Here is a 19,119-nt window from a genome sequence, read left to right as displayed (position 1 = left end):
TGGCTAATGATCGTTGCCAAAGAGAAGGTACTGAAGGTGTGGTTTGGCTGCAATTCGCAAGTCACGACACCACCGAATACGGTTTAGCGGGGCTTGGCTTTCCGACCACCCGCAGGGCTCGGTTTGTTCCTCCTTCCTCCTCCATCAGCTTTCTTTGGTTCACTTGCGCTGCAATCAACGTAAGTACACGACTCTTCGGTCTTTCGATTACTCATTGAGAGCTCCTCTATTCTGTGCGACCAATTTCTGACACTCCCCAGCCCAGACAAGATGAGCTACATCGCCCGCCGAGGTCTCTCGACCTTGATTCCCCCCAAGGTAAAGACACCCTCAGTGATGACTACTTGGGTCATACACCCTTGCAAATGATGCTAATTCTTTCCCTAGGTTGCCTCCCCCAACGTGAGTTACCCATTCGCTGTCATCGTTGACTTTGCGCACCCCGTCTACACCCGTCCCGCCCCGATGTCGTTTTCGTGCGAGCCATCGACATCGTTCAATTCCAAATCTTTCTCGACTTGATCACTGACGTTTTTTAAGGCTATCGGTGCCGCCCAGGATGCCGCCCGCATGGAGCGCGTTGTGAACTTCTACGCCGGTCTTCCCCGTGGTCCTGCCCCTACCGTCAAGCCCACCGGTATCATCGGCCGCTACCAGGCCCGCTACTTTAGCGGCAAGAACGCCTCCGGTGTCCGTACGTATACCCCAACCGTTGATTTATACTCGCACGAATACTGATTGACGCAGCTCTTATCCACGCCATTGGTGGTATCCTGATCTTGGGTTACAGCATGGAGTACTACTTCCACCTGCGTAAGATCTCCCAGTCAACTATTTTGCTCTCAATACATGAGTCTCTAATGATAACTGACTCTTTTCGCAACAGGCCACCACAAGAACCACCCTCACTAAGCTTTTCCCTTTGATCCAAAGCATGGAGGACTGATGTACATACTTTGATCCTCAGTTTCAGTGCAAGGGAATGTCTTGGTTTTAGCGAGAATCTTAGAATCTCACTGTGTTTCAATATTTGATTTATTCCGATCTGTTCAGTTGTAGACTTTAAACGTAGAGTATGGAATCCGGTGAAACCTAGCTGGCAGGCACTTTCCTCACTTTTCCATGAGAATATGGTCTAACCTCACGCTCGAAAAGGGTTTGCCCCAGTCAACCATCTGCAGACAACCATACCCAAAGACTTAAACCTCCGATCAGTCGCAAACAGGGCGAGATCAAGCAAGGTGTGTGGGCAGATACACCTCACAACTTTCGGGCCACGCTAACCGAAAACAGCGACCCTCAGCTTCAACCCGAGTTGACACTTGAATCTTGTACCATCCTCCCTATTCTTGTACCATCAACCCTCCTCACTCAGAAAGTCGCCCTCTTCGACCTCCTCCCGTCTCTGGGATTTCTTGCGCTGCGGACTCTCCTAACGCACGCGCCCTCCGATTTCGCTGGACTCTCCACCGACTTGACACACCCCATCAGCTTTCGAAGACTGTTGGCCGACCCATATCTGGTGATAGTATCCCATTTCTTCAGGTTGAAACCAGTCGAGCTAGCAGTGCAACCGTGGCGATCCTTGATATCTGACGATAGGTATGTCTTGGGCAACCCGCATGGCCGATCCGCAGCTGCCCTTCGGGCCCCCTCCCCAGAAAACATGCTGTCATCGCACAGGGCGTTTTGCTAATTTCTTCGCAATTGCTACTTGAAACAGATTCGAGTATTGTTATGGCAGAGCAGAGCAGCCGCGATGTGGTAGATCAGACCCTGTCGGGCGGCGAGCCCTCGCCCTCCGACGTTCCTGCGAGCACCAACGACAATAGATCTGCTGGAGGGGACGCAGGGAAGACCGAACATATCGCAATGAACAACGTTACTTCAAACAATTCACGCTTGGACCAGGCAAACCACGAGACGAATGACATGCTTGATTCACGAGGGGAACGGACTGGAAACGACAAAGATCTTGGGGGCTCTGCGACGGTGAGCTATGCTTATGGAAACACCGCGAAGCGCTCACTGACTTGGGCGCAGGACAATAACAAACAGGGCGCCGGACTTGTCGCGACAAGGGTTCTTGAACTAAACGGAATTGCATCGGCATCAGATGGCGGAGATGACACAGCGTCACAAGGTGGTTCGGAATCCGATGCAAGTCGAACGGATAGCAGACACCATGCACGAAGTGGCTCTGTCAAAAAGCCAGGTTTATTTAAGCCCGTTTCCTTCGCGAAGTTCTCAGTACCCAAGGTTGCGGGAGCTTCAACACCTCCTAAGGCACCTGAGAAGGGTATGTTATTTGTCAAAGATCTTTCGATGATAATCGCTGATCTATTTAGTGCCTTCAACTTCAACTACACCACTCGGTACCCCGCAGCTAAACTCTCGACCACGACTTGTCGCAAAGACCACTGCGGGGATGCGTGATTCATTTTCAAAGACTGGGCCAGGCGGAACCAATACTGGTGGATCAGGACCTGATCCAAGCCAGGTTTGGAACAAGAACCGGCGTATGTATTTGCTTGACCGAGCGGGAGAAACCTGAACTAACTTTGATATCTGCATAGCTGTTCAGCCTCCTCCACCGAAGCATTTGACCGACGAAGAGTTGAAACAGCAATACGGCATTCATATGACTTCGCGGATTCAAGAAGATGGCGCTGTAAGCTCTGAAGCGAAATGGGCGGACATTGATGATGATGAAGATGATTGGGCCCCCGAGACAATCGAGTGGACGGATGGAACGAAGGTTACTCTTACTCACACTGACCCTCCACCAGCTCCTAATGCTCCCAATACTCCCAATACTCTCAATACTCTCAATACTCCCAATGCACCGAATGCACCGAATGCCCCCAGTGCCCCCAATGCTCCCAATGCTCCCAATCAACCAGAGCTCAAGGAAGCGCCACCTGCGGAACAACCACCTGCTATGAAAGAGCCTCTCAAGTTTGCACCGAAGCCAATGACCTCCATGGGCCCAAATCCTACCATTCTCAAACTCGGAGCAAACGCTGAACGTCAAGCAAGAACCGCAAGTGCTTCGTCCAAGGGGACAAATGACAAAGCCCCATCTAGCTCCACAAGCCCAGCACCACCCTCCAAGTCTCCATGGGCCACCCTACCACCGGTTGAAAGAGTTTCTCCAGTCAGTGCGCCGATGCAGCCTCCTCCTCACCAGCCGCGCATGCCTATGATCCATTCTCAGGGTCCGAGAGACGAGAGCTACCATGGTCAATTACCGCCAAAGGAGATTGCAGCAGACGACTTCAACCGCACGTGGAAAGATACCCAGTCAGGGGCTCCTCGAGAACTCTACAACTCTCGATCCGGCCGGTATGAGCCAGTTGCAGAGACTCGGAGACCATCTTGGCGCCCTGACCAGCATGCCCGAACCCCTGCTGTGTTGCAGAGAGCGAATGAGCACTCAGGTGGCCCAGCCGAACCATCTGCTGCATTCCAAACGCACAGATCGAGTCACCAGGATGGACCAGGCTGGGGTCGTCGTCGAACATCCTCAAATGCGAGCGGTGGAAGTGGAGGGTATGGTCGTAGGATGTCTTTTGGTCGACCCGAAGCACCCCCCAGATTCAACGATGTTCGAAGAGGCTCGCAGGTGAATGGAATGGATGATCCGGCCTTGATTGACCGAGAGCAGCCCCACGGGAAAGATGAGATACTTCCATCCGGTCCCAACGGGACAGCTCGTTCGGTTGTTGATGTAGGTGATTCCCCCGTGGAGGCGCCAGTACAAGTTCCTCAAGTACCTCAGGAGGATCCTGTTGCTATGCAAGAGCGTATCATGAAAGAGAAGCGTCTAGAGGCACGGCAACGAAGAATCGAGCAAGAGGAGAAGGAGGATGCGGCCAAGAAGGAGAGGATAAGACAGCGACTCGAAGCAATGGGCCCTGCACCCGAGAAAAAGGCTCCAGAAAGTCGCACTTCTTACCCTCACTCTCACCAACAACCTCATTCTCTTCAACATCCTCCCCCGTCATCTCCCTCCCAACTTCATCACCACCCTGCCTCCACTATCTCTTCACCTCCCAAACCCCCAGTCCCTGAGCCATCCGGCGAGCCAAAGCAGTATGGTATGATGAAAGTACATCATCCTGATTCGGTCAAGAAACTCGTCGCTTCTCACGATCGTGATCGCAATTTGGAGAAGCATCATCCTCGACGCATCCCGTCACCTAACCAACAGAAGCGTGAACCCCCTTCTGCACCTGGTGACCAAGAAAAAACCGAGCCTCAGTCACCAGTTCAAAGCAAAGCTGATGCGAAACCTGAAGAGCAGCACGGTCCCCAGTGGCGTGCTAATCTGAACGTTTCTCACTCGCCTTGGTCCACAAACTCTAACATCGGGGTGAATCCTCCCTCTGTCAACAACCCTTGGAAGCCTCTGGGAAGTGACCGCACTCTAACACTCGGAAACGGTATTTTCGATCAACCCTTGGGCTTCGCATCACGCGAAGTTCCTCTGCGCAGTCAACTCGGGTTAGACCAAGCAACGATGCCTGCCCCCAACTTCCCTGGCCCCCAAGAGCCAAACGCTCCTACTCTCCCATCGCCTGAGACTAAACATCCTTCTCTTGACAAGATGACTCCTATCGGCCGCCCTCGTCCTATTGGACCCCCGAGCTCACAGCAGAACCACGCAGCGACTTTGAAGGCCTGGAACACTTTCCATGAGGTTGCGAATAAACAAGAAGCCGAGACAGCCCGCAACTTTATGGCTCAATTCAAGGAAAAACGTGAGAAGGGGATCACGAGGCCCATCATTCTCAACGAGACTTGGAATCAGGTTCGAGTCAACGAGGACGGCTCGCGCAAGGTCATCAAGACCACCGAGAGAACCCATACTAATGTTAAGGATTCTGTTACCCCCTCAAACCCTCTGACTGAGCTTGATACTCCCGCGGATAGCCTTGTCACTGCTGAGTCCAATGCACGTGCCGCACCCGCTCGTAGCTCGCGCTTTTTCCCTCAGAGCACCGAACAGCAGAGGCGCCAGGTTACCGAGAAAGAACGCAGCCCTTCTCCTCCTCCCCCGGAGGAAGTGTCCAGCCACCACCCAGTTTACTTTGGAGACTCGGATCGTCCCCTTGTTCATCTGCCCACCCCGAAGCCTCCCAAGCCTGTTGTGAAGCTGCCCCCTAAGACACTTGCTGCCGCTGCCGCCACTGCCACTGCCACTATCGCCGCTGCCACTCCCGCTCCCGCTCCCGCTGCTGCAGCCCCGGCTCCTTCCTTCGCGTCCATGGCGGCAGCTCCGCCACGAAAAGCTGCACCCTCTGCACCCCCTGCCCCATCCGCTTTGAATACTGTCTCGTGGCAAGCCAGATTCGATGACCTCTTTGGAAAGTCCACGCCACCCGACAAGAAGAGTGTCTTGGCTGTAACATCCGCCTCCAAGGAGCCCCTCCCTGTCCACGTTTCCGGAGCCGCTGTCTCTTTGCCAAGAGTCGTCGTCGACTCGCAGCCTGGAGATGGTGATCTCGCTGTCCGCCAGGTTGAAGAGCAGGATGAAATGTTTGAAGATCGCGAGCCAGGCTCTCTGCCTGCTGTACGTGTGCCTCCTATGGCACCTCCTATGGCATGGGCCCCAGTCAAGTCCCGTTTCAAGAATAACAAGCCAATAAACGCCCAAACCATGTGGGGCTTCCTTGTTGGAGCCAGTGACATTGACCGTCATGGCAATACTCACATTACCATATGTGTCCCCGGTGGCACTCCTACTCATGTTTTGCTTCCTAGGAAGGCTGGAACCCCTGCTCCCCGTCCTCGCAACCCCGTCAACCACAACAAAACTCGCAAGACAAATATAAAGTCTCGCGATGCTGTTGGCGGGGGTGTCAAGAAGTCCGCCCCCCCTCAAGGTTCTTCTCAAGGCCCCTCTGGAACACGATACCGAGGCTGGAGCCCTGAAACCAAATAAGGAAACTCAGCATTGCAATGGCATGCTTGACCCATGGGATACTCGGTGCCTCTTTTCACCTCTGAGAGCTGTGTCATGTTTCAACAGCAAGATCTGATCAGTCCTGCCCAGTTTCATGTTTTAAATCAGCAATAGCCTCGAGTGATCATCGCCCACTTTGCTTCTTGCTCAGAGTCGGCTTCTCCTTTCATACCCTCACGTTTCTTTCGTGTTATGTACTTTCCCAATTCTCTTTGCCCACCTCCCTCCTAATCAGGGCTCCAGCCTTCAGAATCTCCGCACCTCTCTATGATGTGTGGATATCTGTGCTGCTTCTTCCGGATGCCCTGTTTATGTTACCCTCAATCGCCGCGAAGGCGTCTGCTTTATAACAAGCAGTCTTCCAGGTTCCGATTTCTGTTTCGAGCTAGTCGGTCGCAGCTAGTCTTGACGTGATTTCAGCACTGCCAATTCATCATTAAGCAATTTTCATCTCTTGTACAAACTTGTAGGATTTCAATAACTTAGATTTCATGTTTATAGATAATGTCTATTTCCAAATAGCGACCTTTGTTGATTCTCCCCTCAACATCTTCGCCATCCACTCATACTAAGCCACTCCTCGAACTGCCCGGAAGGTCAGACGACATCAAGGTTGCGCCCCTCAATTTCACATCATGATACAAGCTGCGACTAAGACCCTGCAAGGTCGATCGAGATCAAAACCCCAAACAACCTCAACAAGAAGGAAGACGTGAAGGGGAATCCAGCACCGAACGCGAGTCAGCACAGAGACAAAGCCAGTTTCAAGTCATTGATCATTCTCAAATCTATGATAATATTTCAAGTATGAGTAGAAAAAGAAAATAAGTAGAATGAATAATTGTACAAGATAAGAGAGAAAAATAGGTATCAACCGAAGAAACACGAGCCCCATAAACACCATTTGCTCAAAATACGCCCAACCAACCATAACCAGTCCAACCCCCCAGCACCCATTAGATACCCAGTAAAGAAAAAGAAAAACACCCAAGAGATCAAAAGGACGGCAAACAGGAGACAAGAAGCACAAGCTCGCCTTACCAGTTCCAGGTCCGGCTGGAAGCAGTGAAGACCGGTGGCTTCCACTGGAGACGGGTAGGGTCGACCTTGCGCGCACCCTTGACCTCTTCTTTCTTGAGACGCTTCTCGTGTTCTTCGACGACATGGTCTGTTAGGACAATGACCCAGTTACCCTTCTGCAGATCTAGTTAGCAATTTCATCCATGCATACTGCCTAGTATAGTGAAGATCAAAACTTACGTGGTACCGGAGCATGTTGAACACAACCAAAGTCTCGTGAACATCCTTTTCAGTCATGGATGTAAGAACGGCGAGCTCATTCTCGCTCATTGCTTCCCGGTTTGGCTCGATGAGTAATTCCACTAGTGTCTCGCGCCAGTACTGACGATAGCCAAGCAGACCCAGATCACTGAGTGGTTTCTCGGGGGAACCAAGTTTGCCTTCGCGCTTGCTGAGCTCGTAGCTGAAGGAGATGAGCAGACGACCGAAGCCGCGGCGTTGATATTGGGGCAGTGTCATGATACATGCCAGGTTGTATCCCTCCGCGGAGTCCTTTTCTTTGGAGAAGTAACCGACAAGGTGGCAGCCTGTCTCGTCGCGCGTGCACATGCAGTAGAAGAGGAATGGGTCGACGTCGTAGTAGAGTGTCTTGTGGTCGAGGAAGAGTTTACTTAGGAGACACAGGTTGCGGCACCAGGTCCGCTGGCGGCGGCCGTCGACTTCGAAGAAGGAGATGTAGTCGTCGCGATAGATCTCGTTGCCGGGTGGATGGACTAGGGTGCACTTGGCGCGATGTCGTTCGAAGGCACGTTTATTGTCAAAGTAGCTGAGGCAGAACTCGTCGATGTAGACTAGATCCACGTCTGAGAAGGAATCCGGGTATGGCGAGAAATACCACGGTTCGACATCATACTTGCCCATTTGGAGCCGAGTCAAGTTTCGGACACGATGGATTTCTGTTGGGTTCTGTGTCATACTACCACTTGTGCGCAGTCGCTCGATCTCTTCGCCACGAGTGATGACCTCGCCCGTCGCCGTTTTGACTTCGTCTTCTTTGGGTGATCCAGTTTCTGCAGAGGCATCTGGCATCTCCGAGTCCTCTGGATCTGTGGTCTTTGGTGTGCCGACTGTCGACACAGCCTCTGAGGGGAACAGCGAAGTATCACCCGGTGTCTCAACACCGAAATTCTCTTTCCCTCCAGCTTTGGAGGGCCGCGAAGCCTTGCCGACGTTTACATTTTTGCCACCCAATGCGTCGGGTGTCTGTGAAACATCACGACTGTCGGCCCGAGCACGTTTGTTCGTGTTCTTGCTGGGAGCCTTATTGGCAGCAGCAGTCTTTTTCTTGTCAGCCTTTTCAGGCTGCGGCCATTCAACCTCATGAGAGAGATCGATACGCGAAGACACAACCCATTCTAGACGTATGTTAGACCAAAGCAGACACATTGAGGGGAATGTCGTTGCACGACTCACCATCAAGACGCTTGTTGAAATCGACATAGTGGACGCTGGAATCGATATTAGCACTGACTCGAAGTACAAAAGGTAGAACAAGTTCAAACATACTAGAAAGAAGGGCCATCTTTTCGCTGCCTGATGGACAAAATTTCAGCTTTGCGCAGCTCGCCATCCTACGAAAGACAGTCAGTATTAGGGCTAGACAATTCACGTAGCCCAAAGACGCCAGCCGGCACGTGATGTGACCACCAGAATTTGCGGACAAAGGGTCAAAACCAACCTTCTGTACCATGGCCTTCACACCGATTCTATGGGAGAAATTAGCATTTGCGACCGAGAAAAGTGCCCTTGGAAACCCCAAGGGCAATTATTTCGTAAATAAAAAGCGACATACCGGATGGTATTAAGGGTAGCCATGCCCTTCTCAACAGGGTCGGGCGTCCCCGTCGCCTCCCCATGGGAATCTCGGACGCCCATTTTGCTAGAATGGCAGTAGGACCGAACGAAGCAATATCCGAAATGAAAATTGATGAACTTGCGTTGTTAATCGATCACTTGAGTGATGCGTTCATGGGTTGAGATGAGAAAGGGAGGAATCCGGGAGTTTGAGTTTCGCCGTTCCGCTTTTGGGAACAATGCATCATCTATACAACTATGTCAGTGTCTGAGGTAGGGTGTTTTATTTTGTTTATGGTCTATAGCATGGAAATGGCCTTGGAAATAATATAGCACCGTCTCTTGTTTTTGTATCTGCTTTTCTTTTCCGATTCCCTGGTGCCATGCGTGACATGGTCTTTTTATGTAAAGTGATGAAGAACAATCCAACCCAACGCCAAGCGCCTTGCAGATAATTAAGAGGTATGCTGAGAGTCACGAGATAGATGTGAAAGATACGTGTCAAAGCAGGACGGCAATTTTAATTCTTGTCACTCTTCGAACTTGCGCTTGACACCATTTGGATTCGGTGCCTGAGCTCTCCGTTGCCTGTCTGCATCTCCGGCAGCCATGTTGGTCGCGCGCTTTTTCCAGGCAGTCTTGATGACTGGTGCAAGGCGGATGAGATCATCTTCGGTGACGCGGTCTTCAATACTTTCGAGAACTTTTTCAACAGTGGAAATGTGGTTGGCGTCGTTCTTGTCGTCACGGAGACGATGGAAACGCCATCGCCCTTCGGAATCCTTCGCACACTCGACAATAGTGTTGTCTAGTGGGACGTTCATAGCCTTGAGATCCTCCCATTCCTTTGCGTCAACGAACATTTCCCCCCAATGACGGTACTCGCCGGCATTGAGCATGACAAACAGATGAAAGATCGGAATAGCGTCATAGTCCACATAGGGTTGAGTGATACCCTCAGACTCGTCCTCGGTATCAGGCTCAAGCATGGGGAACTCAAGACGCATACGGAAATCAATGGTATTCTCAGCTGGCGGCTTCCACTTCAGAATATGCTCGTCCGTACCAATGCGGTACGGAGTACTGCGGCAAGTGAAAATGAGACCGTCGTTGCCGTGGATTTTCTTAACCTTGGGAATAATCTCGCGGAACATCATCTCAATGCCATAACTAAACTGTGTAGACTTGTCCTCGACAGCAAAGACGCGGTGTTTCTTCTCTTCTGGGAACTTGCGGTACATGGCATTGTACGGCCGGAGGACCTTCTCCTTGAAGTATGCCAGTCGCTTATCCAAAGTCCGGTGCATGAGACTCTGTCCGTCCAGCACAAGACAATCGAAGACGAGGTATTTTAGCTGTCGGGATCCATCTTCGTATGTGTCATTGACGAGCTCGCCGTCGACTAGGGTGTCCACGTGGTATGACTGGAAGGTATCGTCGTTCGGCAAGGGGAAATGAAGACCAGGTACGAAGCGGTAGTCGTTCTTGCGATCAATCAAGTAGTGAATCTCCGGCGCGTCAGACTCTGGGTCTCCGCGCGCAAAGTACATCAAGCAGCGAATGCCGTCCGTCTTTTCGCACACGAAGTAGTCTTCACGCTGCAATTCCTCCAAGTGTTTCGATGAGAAGCTGACTGGCTGTGCGCCGGGGAAGTTGAGGTTGTTGCGCCCGAGGAGCGTCGCGACTTCGCGGCGGAATTGGTCGGCCAAGTCGTGCTCTGCTTTGATTCCTATGGAATCTAGATCGGGGACCGCGTGACTCATGCTGAAATTTTGAGGGGGTATGGAGGACCGTAAATTTTGAACGATAGCTAGGCCAAGATGCCTAGTAGGCGTATAATTCCCTCGAACGGTGAAGAGGGGGGACCGTGTTGCGATCAATAAGTCTCGGAGAGCTAGGTGAAATGATAGCTCAGAGGGCGCTCGCCCGCAATGGCAACTAATTGAAGTGGGCGCTTAAGAGCTGGAAGCTGTGAGATGATGGAGTGCAAAAGAATATCAGAGTATCAAGACCTTGCTTGCGACTGTCATGACGACTCCGGGTTTCAAAGACAATGACTGATCGGCGAACCGAATAGTTAACGTGGTCGGCAAGCGAGTGGGCCATGTAAGCGAGTGGGCCACCCAACCACTTTTTCTACACTTTTATCGATATATCTCAACCATAACGCTATTATATTGATTAATCTCTTCTTAGACAGGCATTCTTCTTGTGCCCTATCTCGCTACATTTACCACATTTAGGTGGGCGCCGCATAACCGGTGCTTGCGTAGCCTGCGCCAGCGCTACCCTCGGTCCTGTTCTTGGCTGAAAGAACTGATTGTGAGCTTCCTCTAGCTCTAATGCTTCTTGTACTGATAAACCGTCATCGTGGGCTATCCATCTATTCACACGAGCGCGCTTTTGCCTTTGTGTAGCGTTGGCGGCACGTAGTTGCTTGTTTTCTTCCTCGAGAAGTATACCGTTCTGCATTGCGACTTGGCAGCCTTTAATAAGCTGGTTTAGCGCTGCCTGTGAAGGCGAGGGTGGGCTATTTGAGCGTTGCTTAAGGAACTCTTTGATCGAGGATGCTTGCTTTAGAAGCTCGTTAACGTTCGCGGGTGTATGTGGGTAAAATGCGCTTGTGTCACTGCCACGGCTGGAAGGTGGCGTCGGCGTCCGAAGTTGAATATTGAGCTTTGATAGCACTTCTTGAGGATCGAATGGTACTAATCCTGCTGCTTGAAAGCTATTCTTGATTGTGTCTGTTTTAAATGCGTTGACACGAGCTTGTGGATATGCTAGGAGGAAGTTAAGCTTGTCGATATGGTTGATCCCGAGCCGTATTTTGTTGCCGACTAAGGTACCGTACGATTGCTTTAAAACCGCGAAACATCCGATATCAAGAGGCTGTAAAAGATGCGATGAATGCGCTGGCATATAGATTGGTATAATATCGTGATCCGCGCAAAGTTGATCGAATTCTGGCGTAAGATGGCTTCCGTGTCCGTCGAGGACTAAGAGTCGATATTTTCCATGCGTACGACTATTTGTCGACGGAATAAATTGCTTTTGAAGCCAGCGAAGGCCGATCTTATCGGACGTCCACCCGTTCGCACTAACTTCGATACGCCAGTCGCGTGGAAGGTCTTTAAACCACGCTTGATTGTATTGCTTACCCTTAAAAATAAGGGTCGGTGGAAGCGCCCACCCCGAAGCGTTAACTGACTCGATTGCAGTTACCCACTCACGGTTTCCTGGCTGTAAAACTGATCTCCGACCGTAGTATTCTGATCGGGTAATCACTTTTTGATTCGCACAAAGGCCCATTGCGAAGCCAGTCTCGTCAAAGTTATAGATATCGTCCGAAAGGATACCGTATTGCTGAATCGTGGCTTGCACAGTGTTGAACCACTCTTGAATAATCTTTGGATCCTCTTGCTGTGCCCGCTGGTAGTCGTATCGTCGTGAAAGGCGAGAACAAAGCTCTGGATGGCGTTGGGTGAAGTTATATACCCATTTTTCGCCGACGGTTTGGATGGGGGTAGAACCACGCTTCGCGAGTAGGATATTCGCCATTTCTCGTACGTGAGCTTGTGTAGGGGCTGCTCCACGTAGATCTAGCGATAGTATCCGCTGCTGAAGTAGTTCCTCTTCAATTTGTGTCATTTTATGACAATTTGGGCGAGATTCAGCGCGGTTTGTAGTTCCGCGTAGTCGACGCGTGAGCGTAGTGCGGGGGACCTGAAATTGGTCTGCGGCCTGCCTAATAGTGCTAATCTCTTTACTCTTGATAGCCTGTATAGCAAGTAGGATACGGCCTTCTTGCTGAACGGAATTTTGGCTCGATCTGACGCGAATTGGAGGCATGGTGGTTGATAGAAAACAGATAGATAGACCGGGATGCGAAAAAGTGGTTGGGTGGCCCACTCGCTTACATGGCCCACTCGCTTGCCGACCACGTTAACTAGTTGTGGCCTGATGACTCAGGCCACAAATAACGTAATCCGAATAGCTTCAACTGCATACTAGTCTCGCAGCAAGAAAAAGCTTACTTGTCATTATATCGTCAAATACTACTAGTGTCACAGCAAGAACAAAGACCATTATGGAAAGGATTAAATTGCAATCTACTTTCCAAGCTTCAAATATATCGCGCCAACCGGGGTATCATGTCGTCACCTTTCAAACCAAACAGAACCAACCTGGGCCCACGGACTGTCCAGGGAAATCGCAGAAGAAGAAGACAAGAAATGAATGAAGAGGATGCGCTAGTAAGTAGTCCCTGCGCTGATGAACGCCAGCATCCAATATTTAAAACACCAAGGGAACTCAAATCCAAGCGTAAACACAAGAAAGAGTTGTCGTAAGTCATCAAACAATGCGCCGGATAGATTATGTAGCGGTCACCGAGGTCTTGAGTGCACCAGAGACATCAGCCTCTGCATTGGGGACCACGGGCGAGGAGTCCATATCACCGGTGACGGACTGGAAAAGAAGGCCACCAAATAGAGGCTGGCTGTCGTCTGCGGAGAAAAGACCACCGCCACCGCGAACTCCCATTGCATGCGACATCTGCTCTTTGATGCGGACGTAGCGGTACTTGGATTTGGTAGTGATGAGGGGATGTTGAACCAAAGGCTGGGGGTTAGAACGAGTGATAGCCGCCATGACAGAGTCTCTTTCTTCGTCCGAGTCAATGGGGCCATTGGTTTCGATATCTTCTTGTAGAGGGGCATTGGCATCGATTGCGGCCTCTGGATTGAAAGGTTAGTCAACTCCTGGGGAACAACAAAACAAAACAAAACAAAACAAAACAGCACGTACTCTGCTGGCGGGCCTGGTTCTTCTTCTGATACTGCTGAAGCAGCATATCATATGGCAGGGTACGGCCAGGAACGGACCGCTTAGCACCCATGGAATGACTCTTGCAGGTCAAAGAGCGAGCGCACTGCGCGCCGTTGGGTAGAGTAACACCACATTGTTTCTCGACATCCACAGGACCCTTGGGCTTAGCAGCTTTCGGCTTAGGCTCGTCCTTCTTCTTCTTTTTCTTGGGCTCGCCTTTGTCGTCGTCGTCGGCCTTGCGCTTCTTGCCCTTTCTGTCATCGGTACTCTTGACAGCACTCTTCTTGGAGCTCTTCTGGCCCATCATAGCATTGCCCTCATTCTCTTTGTCGAGAGGGTCGTCATCTTTGTCATCGCCAGCTTTTGCACGATTTGCCGCGTCGCGAGCCTCCTTCTTCTTGCGCGCCTTTTCTTGCTTCGCTTTCAGGCAACCACGAACATGCTCGGCTGCTGTCTGCTTAAGTGTGGGACGCTTGCAGTGTTTGCAAATGACCGTTTCAATCAGGTCTTCCTCGCGTGGTTTCCCAGTTGGAAACACGGAGACGATCTTGCTGTCGAGGGTAGGGAGGGGGGATGATGTTGGAGAAGGGTCGACAGGGCCATCTTTGGGTTCTAATAGGGTTTCTAAGTCAGTTTTGTCTGAGATGCTGGGTCTGGAGAGCTGTACCATCTGCCTTTTTCTTCGTCGACGCCTTTGATGTCTTCTTCACCTTGATCTTGCCGGGTTTGGTGTCCTTGTCCGTGAAGGAGTAACCGGACGCATCAACCAAACTTCCTGATCCTACAGGGCAGCATATCGTTAGTTCAGGATCTTTGTAGATTCTAGTCGCATTGATTTGCGATCAAAAGCGGCTCCAGTTCGATGCGCCTTCTTCAGATTCGGCACAACTTACCTCGACCAGGGTCACCATTGGTCGCCATGGTGAGCGCAAAATAAGAATAACTTGAAACACAAAACGCTCTCTGGTTCACACAACGAGCGTTCTGTACAAAACGTGGGGGTGGCTATCTAGGATCAGGTCCAGCATCCGGAGTCAAGGTCGGGCTGGGGCTCCGCATTAGGATGGGTCACGTGCTATGTATATTGTATTGTTCCTGTTCTCAAGTAATAATAGCCCTTTATTGATTCAACTTCTATTATCGACAAAAAACATGGCATGAAAGAACTAGATCTCTATTTAAAGGGGTCTTTCAATAGTGCGTCAGTGATAAATGAGGTCTAGGGACCATTGTAGCATCAAGCTGTTTAACAAGGAACAAAACAACGCCGGGAGAATCAAAGATTGTTATACAGGGCAGGAAAGAGCTGCTAAGAGTACTTGGCAAAACAAAGACTGCTGTTTGTTCCACCGAATCCAAAGCTATTGGTCAAAGCCACATCGATCTGTCGAGACTGAGGGTCCTTTGGCGCGTAGTTGCAATCAAACCCATCAGCCAGGCGTTCCAGATTGATAGTAGGCGGCATAGTGTTCTATATCTTGTCAGTGCAATCTGGAACGAGTAAACCGGGATATAACAGCACCACTGACCTCATGGATAGCAAGAACACTGATCAAAGCCTCGATAGCACCAGCACCACCGAGGAGATGACCAAGTGCACCCTTCGTGCTACTGACATTCACATCAGCAGCCCTCTCCTTACCCCCTTCACCAAGAAAAAGTGACTTGATAGCAACATTTTCAGCAGCATCCCCAACAATAGTCGAAGTAGCATGCGCATTAACATAATCAACCGTAGAAGGACGCAACTGCGCTTGTTTGAGTGCCTTCTTCATAGCCATGAATGCGCCCTCTCCGTTTTCCTTGGGCGAAGTCATATGATGCGCATCGCTAGAGCAGCCGTATCCTTTGAGTTCGGCATATATCTGTGCTCCTCTTGCAAGCGCGTGTTCTAGATCCTGTACCAAGCATTAGTATAGAACTAGGTATAACAATCGCTGTTCGCATCACACATACTTCGAGGATCATCACTGCTGCACCTTCACCTACTACAAAGCCTCCCCGGTCAGCATCGAATGGCCGTGAGGCCTTCTCTGGTGTGTCATTGAACGCTGTTGCTAGACTTCTGGCTCGGGCAAAGCCGCCTATGGCTAGCGGATGGATACAGGACTCGGCTCCGCCGGCGACCATGACATCGGCATCACCGCAGGCAATAAACCGGGCTGCGTCTCCGATGGAGTGTGCCCCCGTTGTGCACGCTGTTGTCGCGGCATGATTCGGGCCCATGAACCCGTATTTCATGGAGATGTGTCCGGCTCCGAGGTTGATGAGGAGCTTCGGTACAAATAGCGGATTGACCTTTTTGTAGCCCTATACAACGAGTTAGGTATATGATCTCCCCCGAAGCATGAACAACTGACGCCTTTTTCATAAGCTACAACTGTGTTGTACATCTCGTCAAAGTTTCCAATGCCTGACCCCAGACAGACTCCCTATAATGATCGATCAGTATTAATCCAAGAGCTCCTCCATGTTCAAGCCACACCAACCGTAGTCTCTCTCTGCTCAAAAGACTCGGGCTTCCAGCCAGAATCTTGTAGTGCCTCCTCTGCGGCAGCCATAGCATATTGCGCGAACTGCGCCATCTTCCGCTCCTCCTATAAAAAAAAGCCATCAGCATCGTAAATAGAAAACATTCCCACCGCGAAACCACATACTCCCCTACCCAACCACTCCGAAGCCATCCACCCACCATCCTCCCGACTCCCCTTGGGCACAACAGCAGCAATCTGACAAGGCTGCTCGGCAAAACGCTCATCACGCTCTTTCACGTTGACGATGCCACAATGACCATCCAGTAAACGCTTCCAGGAGCGCCGAATACCTACACGGTGTCACGTCACCCAAATTAGCAAATCCATTCCAATCCGGAATTAGGCCTCAGAGCTCCAAGTCCATGTCAACTCGAAGTCACATCCTAGCACTACCAATGCGCACCCATGCGGTCGTATGTACAAGCGGACAATACTCCGCTGCGCTGCCATTGGCAAGACTTTCCCTTTCCGGAGTGGAGTGGGGACCCAAAGATATGAGTCCGGGGGACGCCATGCAACTCCGAGTGGCCAAAGCAAGTGCAATCAGAGCAATTGAGGCGCATGGGCACCGGATCATTTGGAGACTTGGAGAGCAGATTGCTAGATTTGTTGACTCGGAGCTAAGCCGGCATGCGCGCGAGTTTGAGCTCCAAAGCTTCGGCTATTCGCCAAAAAAAAAAGAGAAAGATCTCAACTCACCTACACCGAGCGGAGTGACCGCTCCAAGACCCGTTACGACGACACGCCGCATAGCATTGCAGATATAGCTATGTAGAATAGCCAAGTGGAATCGTGTTGTATACAATGCAGTTGAAGTGAAGGGAGAGGAAAAAGCGGGCCACAGCCAAGAAAGGAAAGTCTGCACGACCGGGTGGCGCTATCTTGCTATAGGAAGTTCGGAGAGATATAGATACTGCTTGAATAGTGCTTCCGCTTCTTCCTTTTGTCAACCCTTCAACTACACAATGGCCTGGAAGACTTTGCTCACGTTGGCTCTAGCCAGCTCTGCAGCCGCCTGCTCGCACCACAATGACGGCGAGGTTGTGCCCGAGCACGAACGGGCCGAACTGCTGAAGAAGTGGGATCAAGAATGGTCGTTCTCTGGAATTGCCAGTTTCGCTCATCTGAAGCCCGTCAAGTGTCTCATTGAGCCGAACGAACACTACGATGTTGCTATTATCGGCGCGCCGTTCGATACCGCTGTTAGCTACCGCCCTGGTATGACCTCTCCATATCCATCCCAACCTCTACTACTACACCACAAACCCCCTTTCCCACAAGAAATAGCGCAAACAAAACAATCCAACTCCACAATGAAACCAAAGCCCTAACAAAACACAGGCGCCCGCTTCGGACCCCGCGCCATTCGCGCCGCCAGCGCCCGCCAAATGGCAGCAACAAGCTATAACACGCGAGCCGGCATAAACCCATACCAATCATGGGCCAAGATCACCGACTGCGGTGACATCCCAATCACGCCGTTCGACAACGGGCTCGCCGAGCGCCAAATGTACGAAGCCTTCCTCGAACTCGGGTCGCGCAAGATCGTCAACAAAGCGCCGAAAGCCAACGCCGGCATCGGCGCCACGCACCCCAAGCTCGTCACGCTCGGCGGCGACCACAGCGTCGCCCTGCCCGCCCTGCGAGCCCTCTACCAGATCTACCAGAAGCCCATCACCGTGCTGCACTTCGACGCCCACCTGGATACCTGGAACCCGGTCCGCTACAGCGCCTACTGGCAGAGCGAGCAGACGCAGTTCAATCACGGCTCGTTCTTCCACAAGGCCAGCCGCGAGGGACTGATTTGCAATGCGACGAGCGCGCATGCTGGTCTGCGCACGCGGCTGACTGGTGTGGATGCGGGCGATTATACGAACCCCGGGCCTGAGCAGGGCTTTATTCGCATCCATGCGGATGATATTGATGAGCTTGGCCCTATGGGTGTTGTGGAGACGATTCTTGCGCGCACGGGTCTGGATCCCGAGCAGCCGGTGTATCTGTCAGTTGATATTGATGTTCTGGATCCTTCGACTGCGCCTGGAACGGGTACTCCGGAGCCTGGTGGTTGGACTACTCGGGAGTTTATTCGGATTCTGCGGGGTCTGGAGAAGTTGAATATTGTTGGAGCCGATATTGTCGAGGTTTCGCCTGCTTATGATAATAAGGGTGAGACCACTGCTCTTGCGGCGGCGCAGGTTGCTTTTGAGATTATTACTTCGATTGTCAAGGCTGGTGTTGATGAGGAGCTTGGCGGTTGGTATGGGTGGATGGAGCAGCTTGAGGCTGAAAAGGCTGCCGAGGAAGTTACCAAGGATGAGCTTTAGTTGGGTTGTTCTTCTGGTGTATATAGATGATTTGATGCTGAATGAAGTGAAGATTGACGACTACTATGTATTGGTGTCCTTGGTGTGAGGGTCTGAAGTATGAAGTAGCTGGCCCATGCTTTGATCTGCATATGACAGAGAAACCTACAATCAACTACATCGATCCAAGAGATAGATCTACTATGCTTCTAGCTGTTTTAGTCCATCTACCGTCTACAACGAGTCATTTCAAAGAACCAGTCTGATTGGGTCCACGACCTCCGACTTTCTAAATCCACAATGTCGCAAGAAATCCAGCGCACAAGAGAAAAAGCAGATGCGTATATCAAAGCGCAAGAGTCATGTCAACAGACAGGAAGCAGAAAACATAGACAGAGATAGCCAAATCTGCGAGGCAAGGCAAGGCACATCAATATCAAAATCAGAATCCAGGTGCAGGTAAATGGACGGAAATATCTCAGCGGCAAAGGCAAAACTGGGGAGATATGGGGATTGGGGAAAGACGAAAACGGTCAACCAGAAACACGACGCCCTGGCGTCCAACGCCGGAGAGACGATGAGAGGTTTGAAAGCATGTGAAAGCATGAAGTGG

The 19,119-nt window shown here is 51.2% G+C and overlaps 6 protein-coding genes across 6 annotated transcripts; 2 read left to right on the top strand and 4 right to left on the bottom strand.

Annotated features, from left to right (window-relative positions):
* Positions 1-270: 270 nt before the first annotated feature.
* Positions 271-5,947, top strand: N7511_005532 (uncharacterized protein; the record flags this gene model as incomplete). Its single annotated transcript, XM_057127909.1, has 8 exons — positions 271-318; positions 388-402; positions 541-694; positions 748-813; positions 1,182-1,602; positions 1,662-2,299; positions 2,349-2,519; positions 2,577-5,947. The coding sequence occupies 8 exons, from the start codon at positions 271-273 to the stop codon at positions 5,945-5,947; spliced, it is 4,884 nt and encodes a 1,627-aa protein (XP_056984426.1).
* Positions 5,948-7,005: 1,058 nt separating this feature from the next.
* N7511_005531 (NuA4 histone acetyltransferase complex catalytic subunit ESA1) lies at positions 7,006-8,923 on the bottom strand (the record flags this gene model as incomplete). The annotated part of the gene is made up of 6 exons (XM_057127908.1): positions 7,006-7,164; positions 7,229-8,403; positions 8,462-8,496; positions 8,555-8,619; positions 8,727-8,754; positions 8,841-8,923. 6 exons carry the CDS (start codon positions 8,921-8,923, stop codon positions 7,006-7,008), a joined length of 1,545 nt encoding a protein of 514 aa, XP_056984425.1.
* A 449-nt stretch (positions 8,924-9,372) lies between these two features.
* On the bottom strand, positions 9,373-10,605 carry N7511_005530 (mRNA guanylyltransferase; the record flags this gene model as incomplete). The annotated part of the gene is made up of 1 exon (XM_057127907.1): positions 9,373-10,605. The coding sequence occupies one exon, from the start codon at positions 10,603-10,605 to the stop codon at positions 9,373-9,375; it is 1,233 nt and encodes a 410-aa protein (XP_056984424.1).
* A 2,611-nt stretch (positions 10,606-13,216) lies between these two features.
* N7511_005529 (deubiquitination module subunit SGF73) lies at positions 13,217-14,590 on the bottom strand (the record flags this gene model as incomplete). The annotated part of the gene is made up of 4 exons (XM_057127906.1): positions 13,217-13,578; positions 13,649-14,281; positions 14,337-14,450; positions 14,563-14,590. 4 exons carry the CDS (start codon positions 14,588-14,590, stop codon positions 13,217-13,219), a joined length of 1,137 nt encoding a protein of 378 aa, XP_056984423.1.
* A 388-nt stretch (positions 14,591-14,978) lies between these two features.
* N7511_005528 (putative beta-ketoacyl synthase (Cem1)) lies at positions 14,979-16,954 on the bottom strand (the record flags this gene model as incomplete). Its single annotated transcript, XM_057127905.1, has 7 exons — positions 14,979-15,140; positions 15,199-15,567; positions 15,626-15,979; positions 16,030-16,101; positions 16,159-16,266; positions 16,327-16,493; positions 16,903-16,954. 7 exons carry the CDS (start codon positions 16,952-16,954, stop codon positions 14,979-14,981), a joined length of 1,284 nt encoding a protein of 427 aa, XP_056984422.1.
* Positions 16,955-17,168: 214 nt separating this feature from the next.
* Positions 17,169-18,527, top strand: N7511_005527 (agmatinase; the record flags this gene model as incomplete). Its single annotated transcript, XM_057127904.1, has 2 exons — positions 17,169-17,421; positions 17,545-18,527. The coding sequence occupies 2 exons, from the start codon at positions 17,169-17,171 to the stop codon at positions 18,525-18,527; spliced, it is 1,236 nt and encodes a 411-aa protein (XP_056984421.1).
* Between the last annotated feature and the right edge of the window lie 592 nt (positions 18,528-19,119).

Source organism: Penicillium nucicola, assembly GCF_028828085.1.
Source record: "Penicillium nucicola strain IBT 29836 chromosome Unknown utg000005l, whole genome shotgun sequence".
In the NCBI taxonomy this organism is placed as follows: Eukaryota; Fungi; Ascomycota; class Eurotiomycetes; order Eurotiales; family Aspergillaceae; genus Penicillium; species Penicillium nucicola.
The sequence above is the reverse complement of the archived record's forward strand: the minus strand, read 5'-3'. Positions and strand labels throughout refer to the sequence as shown.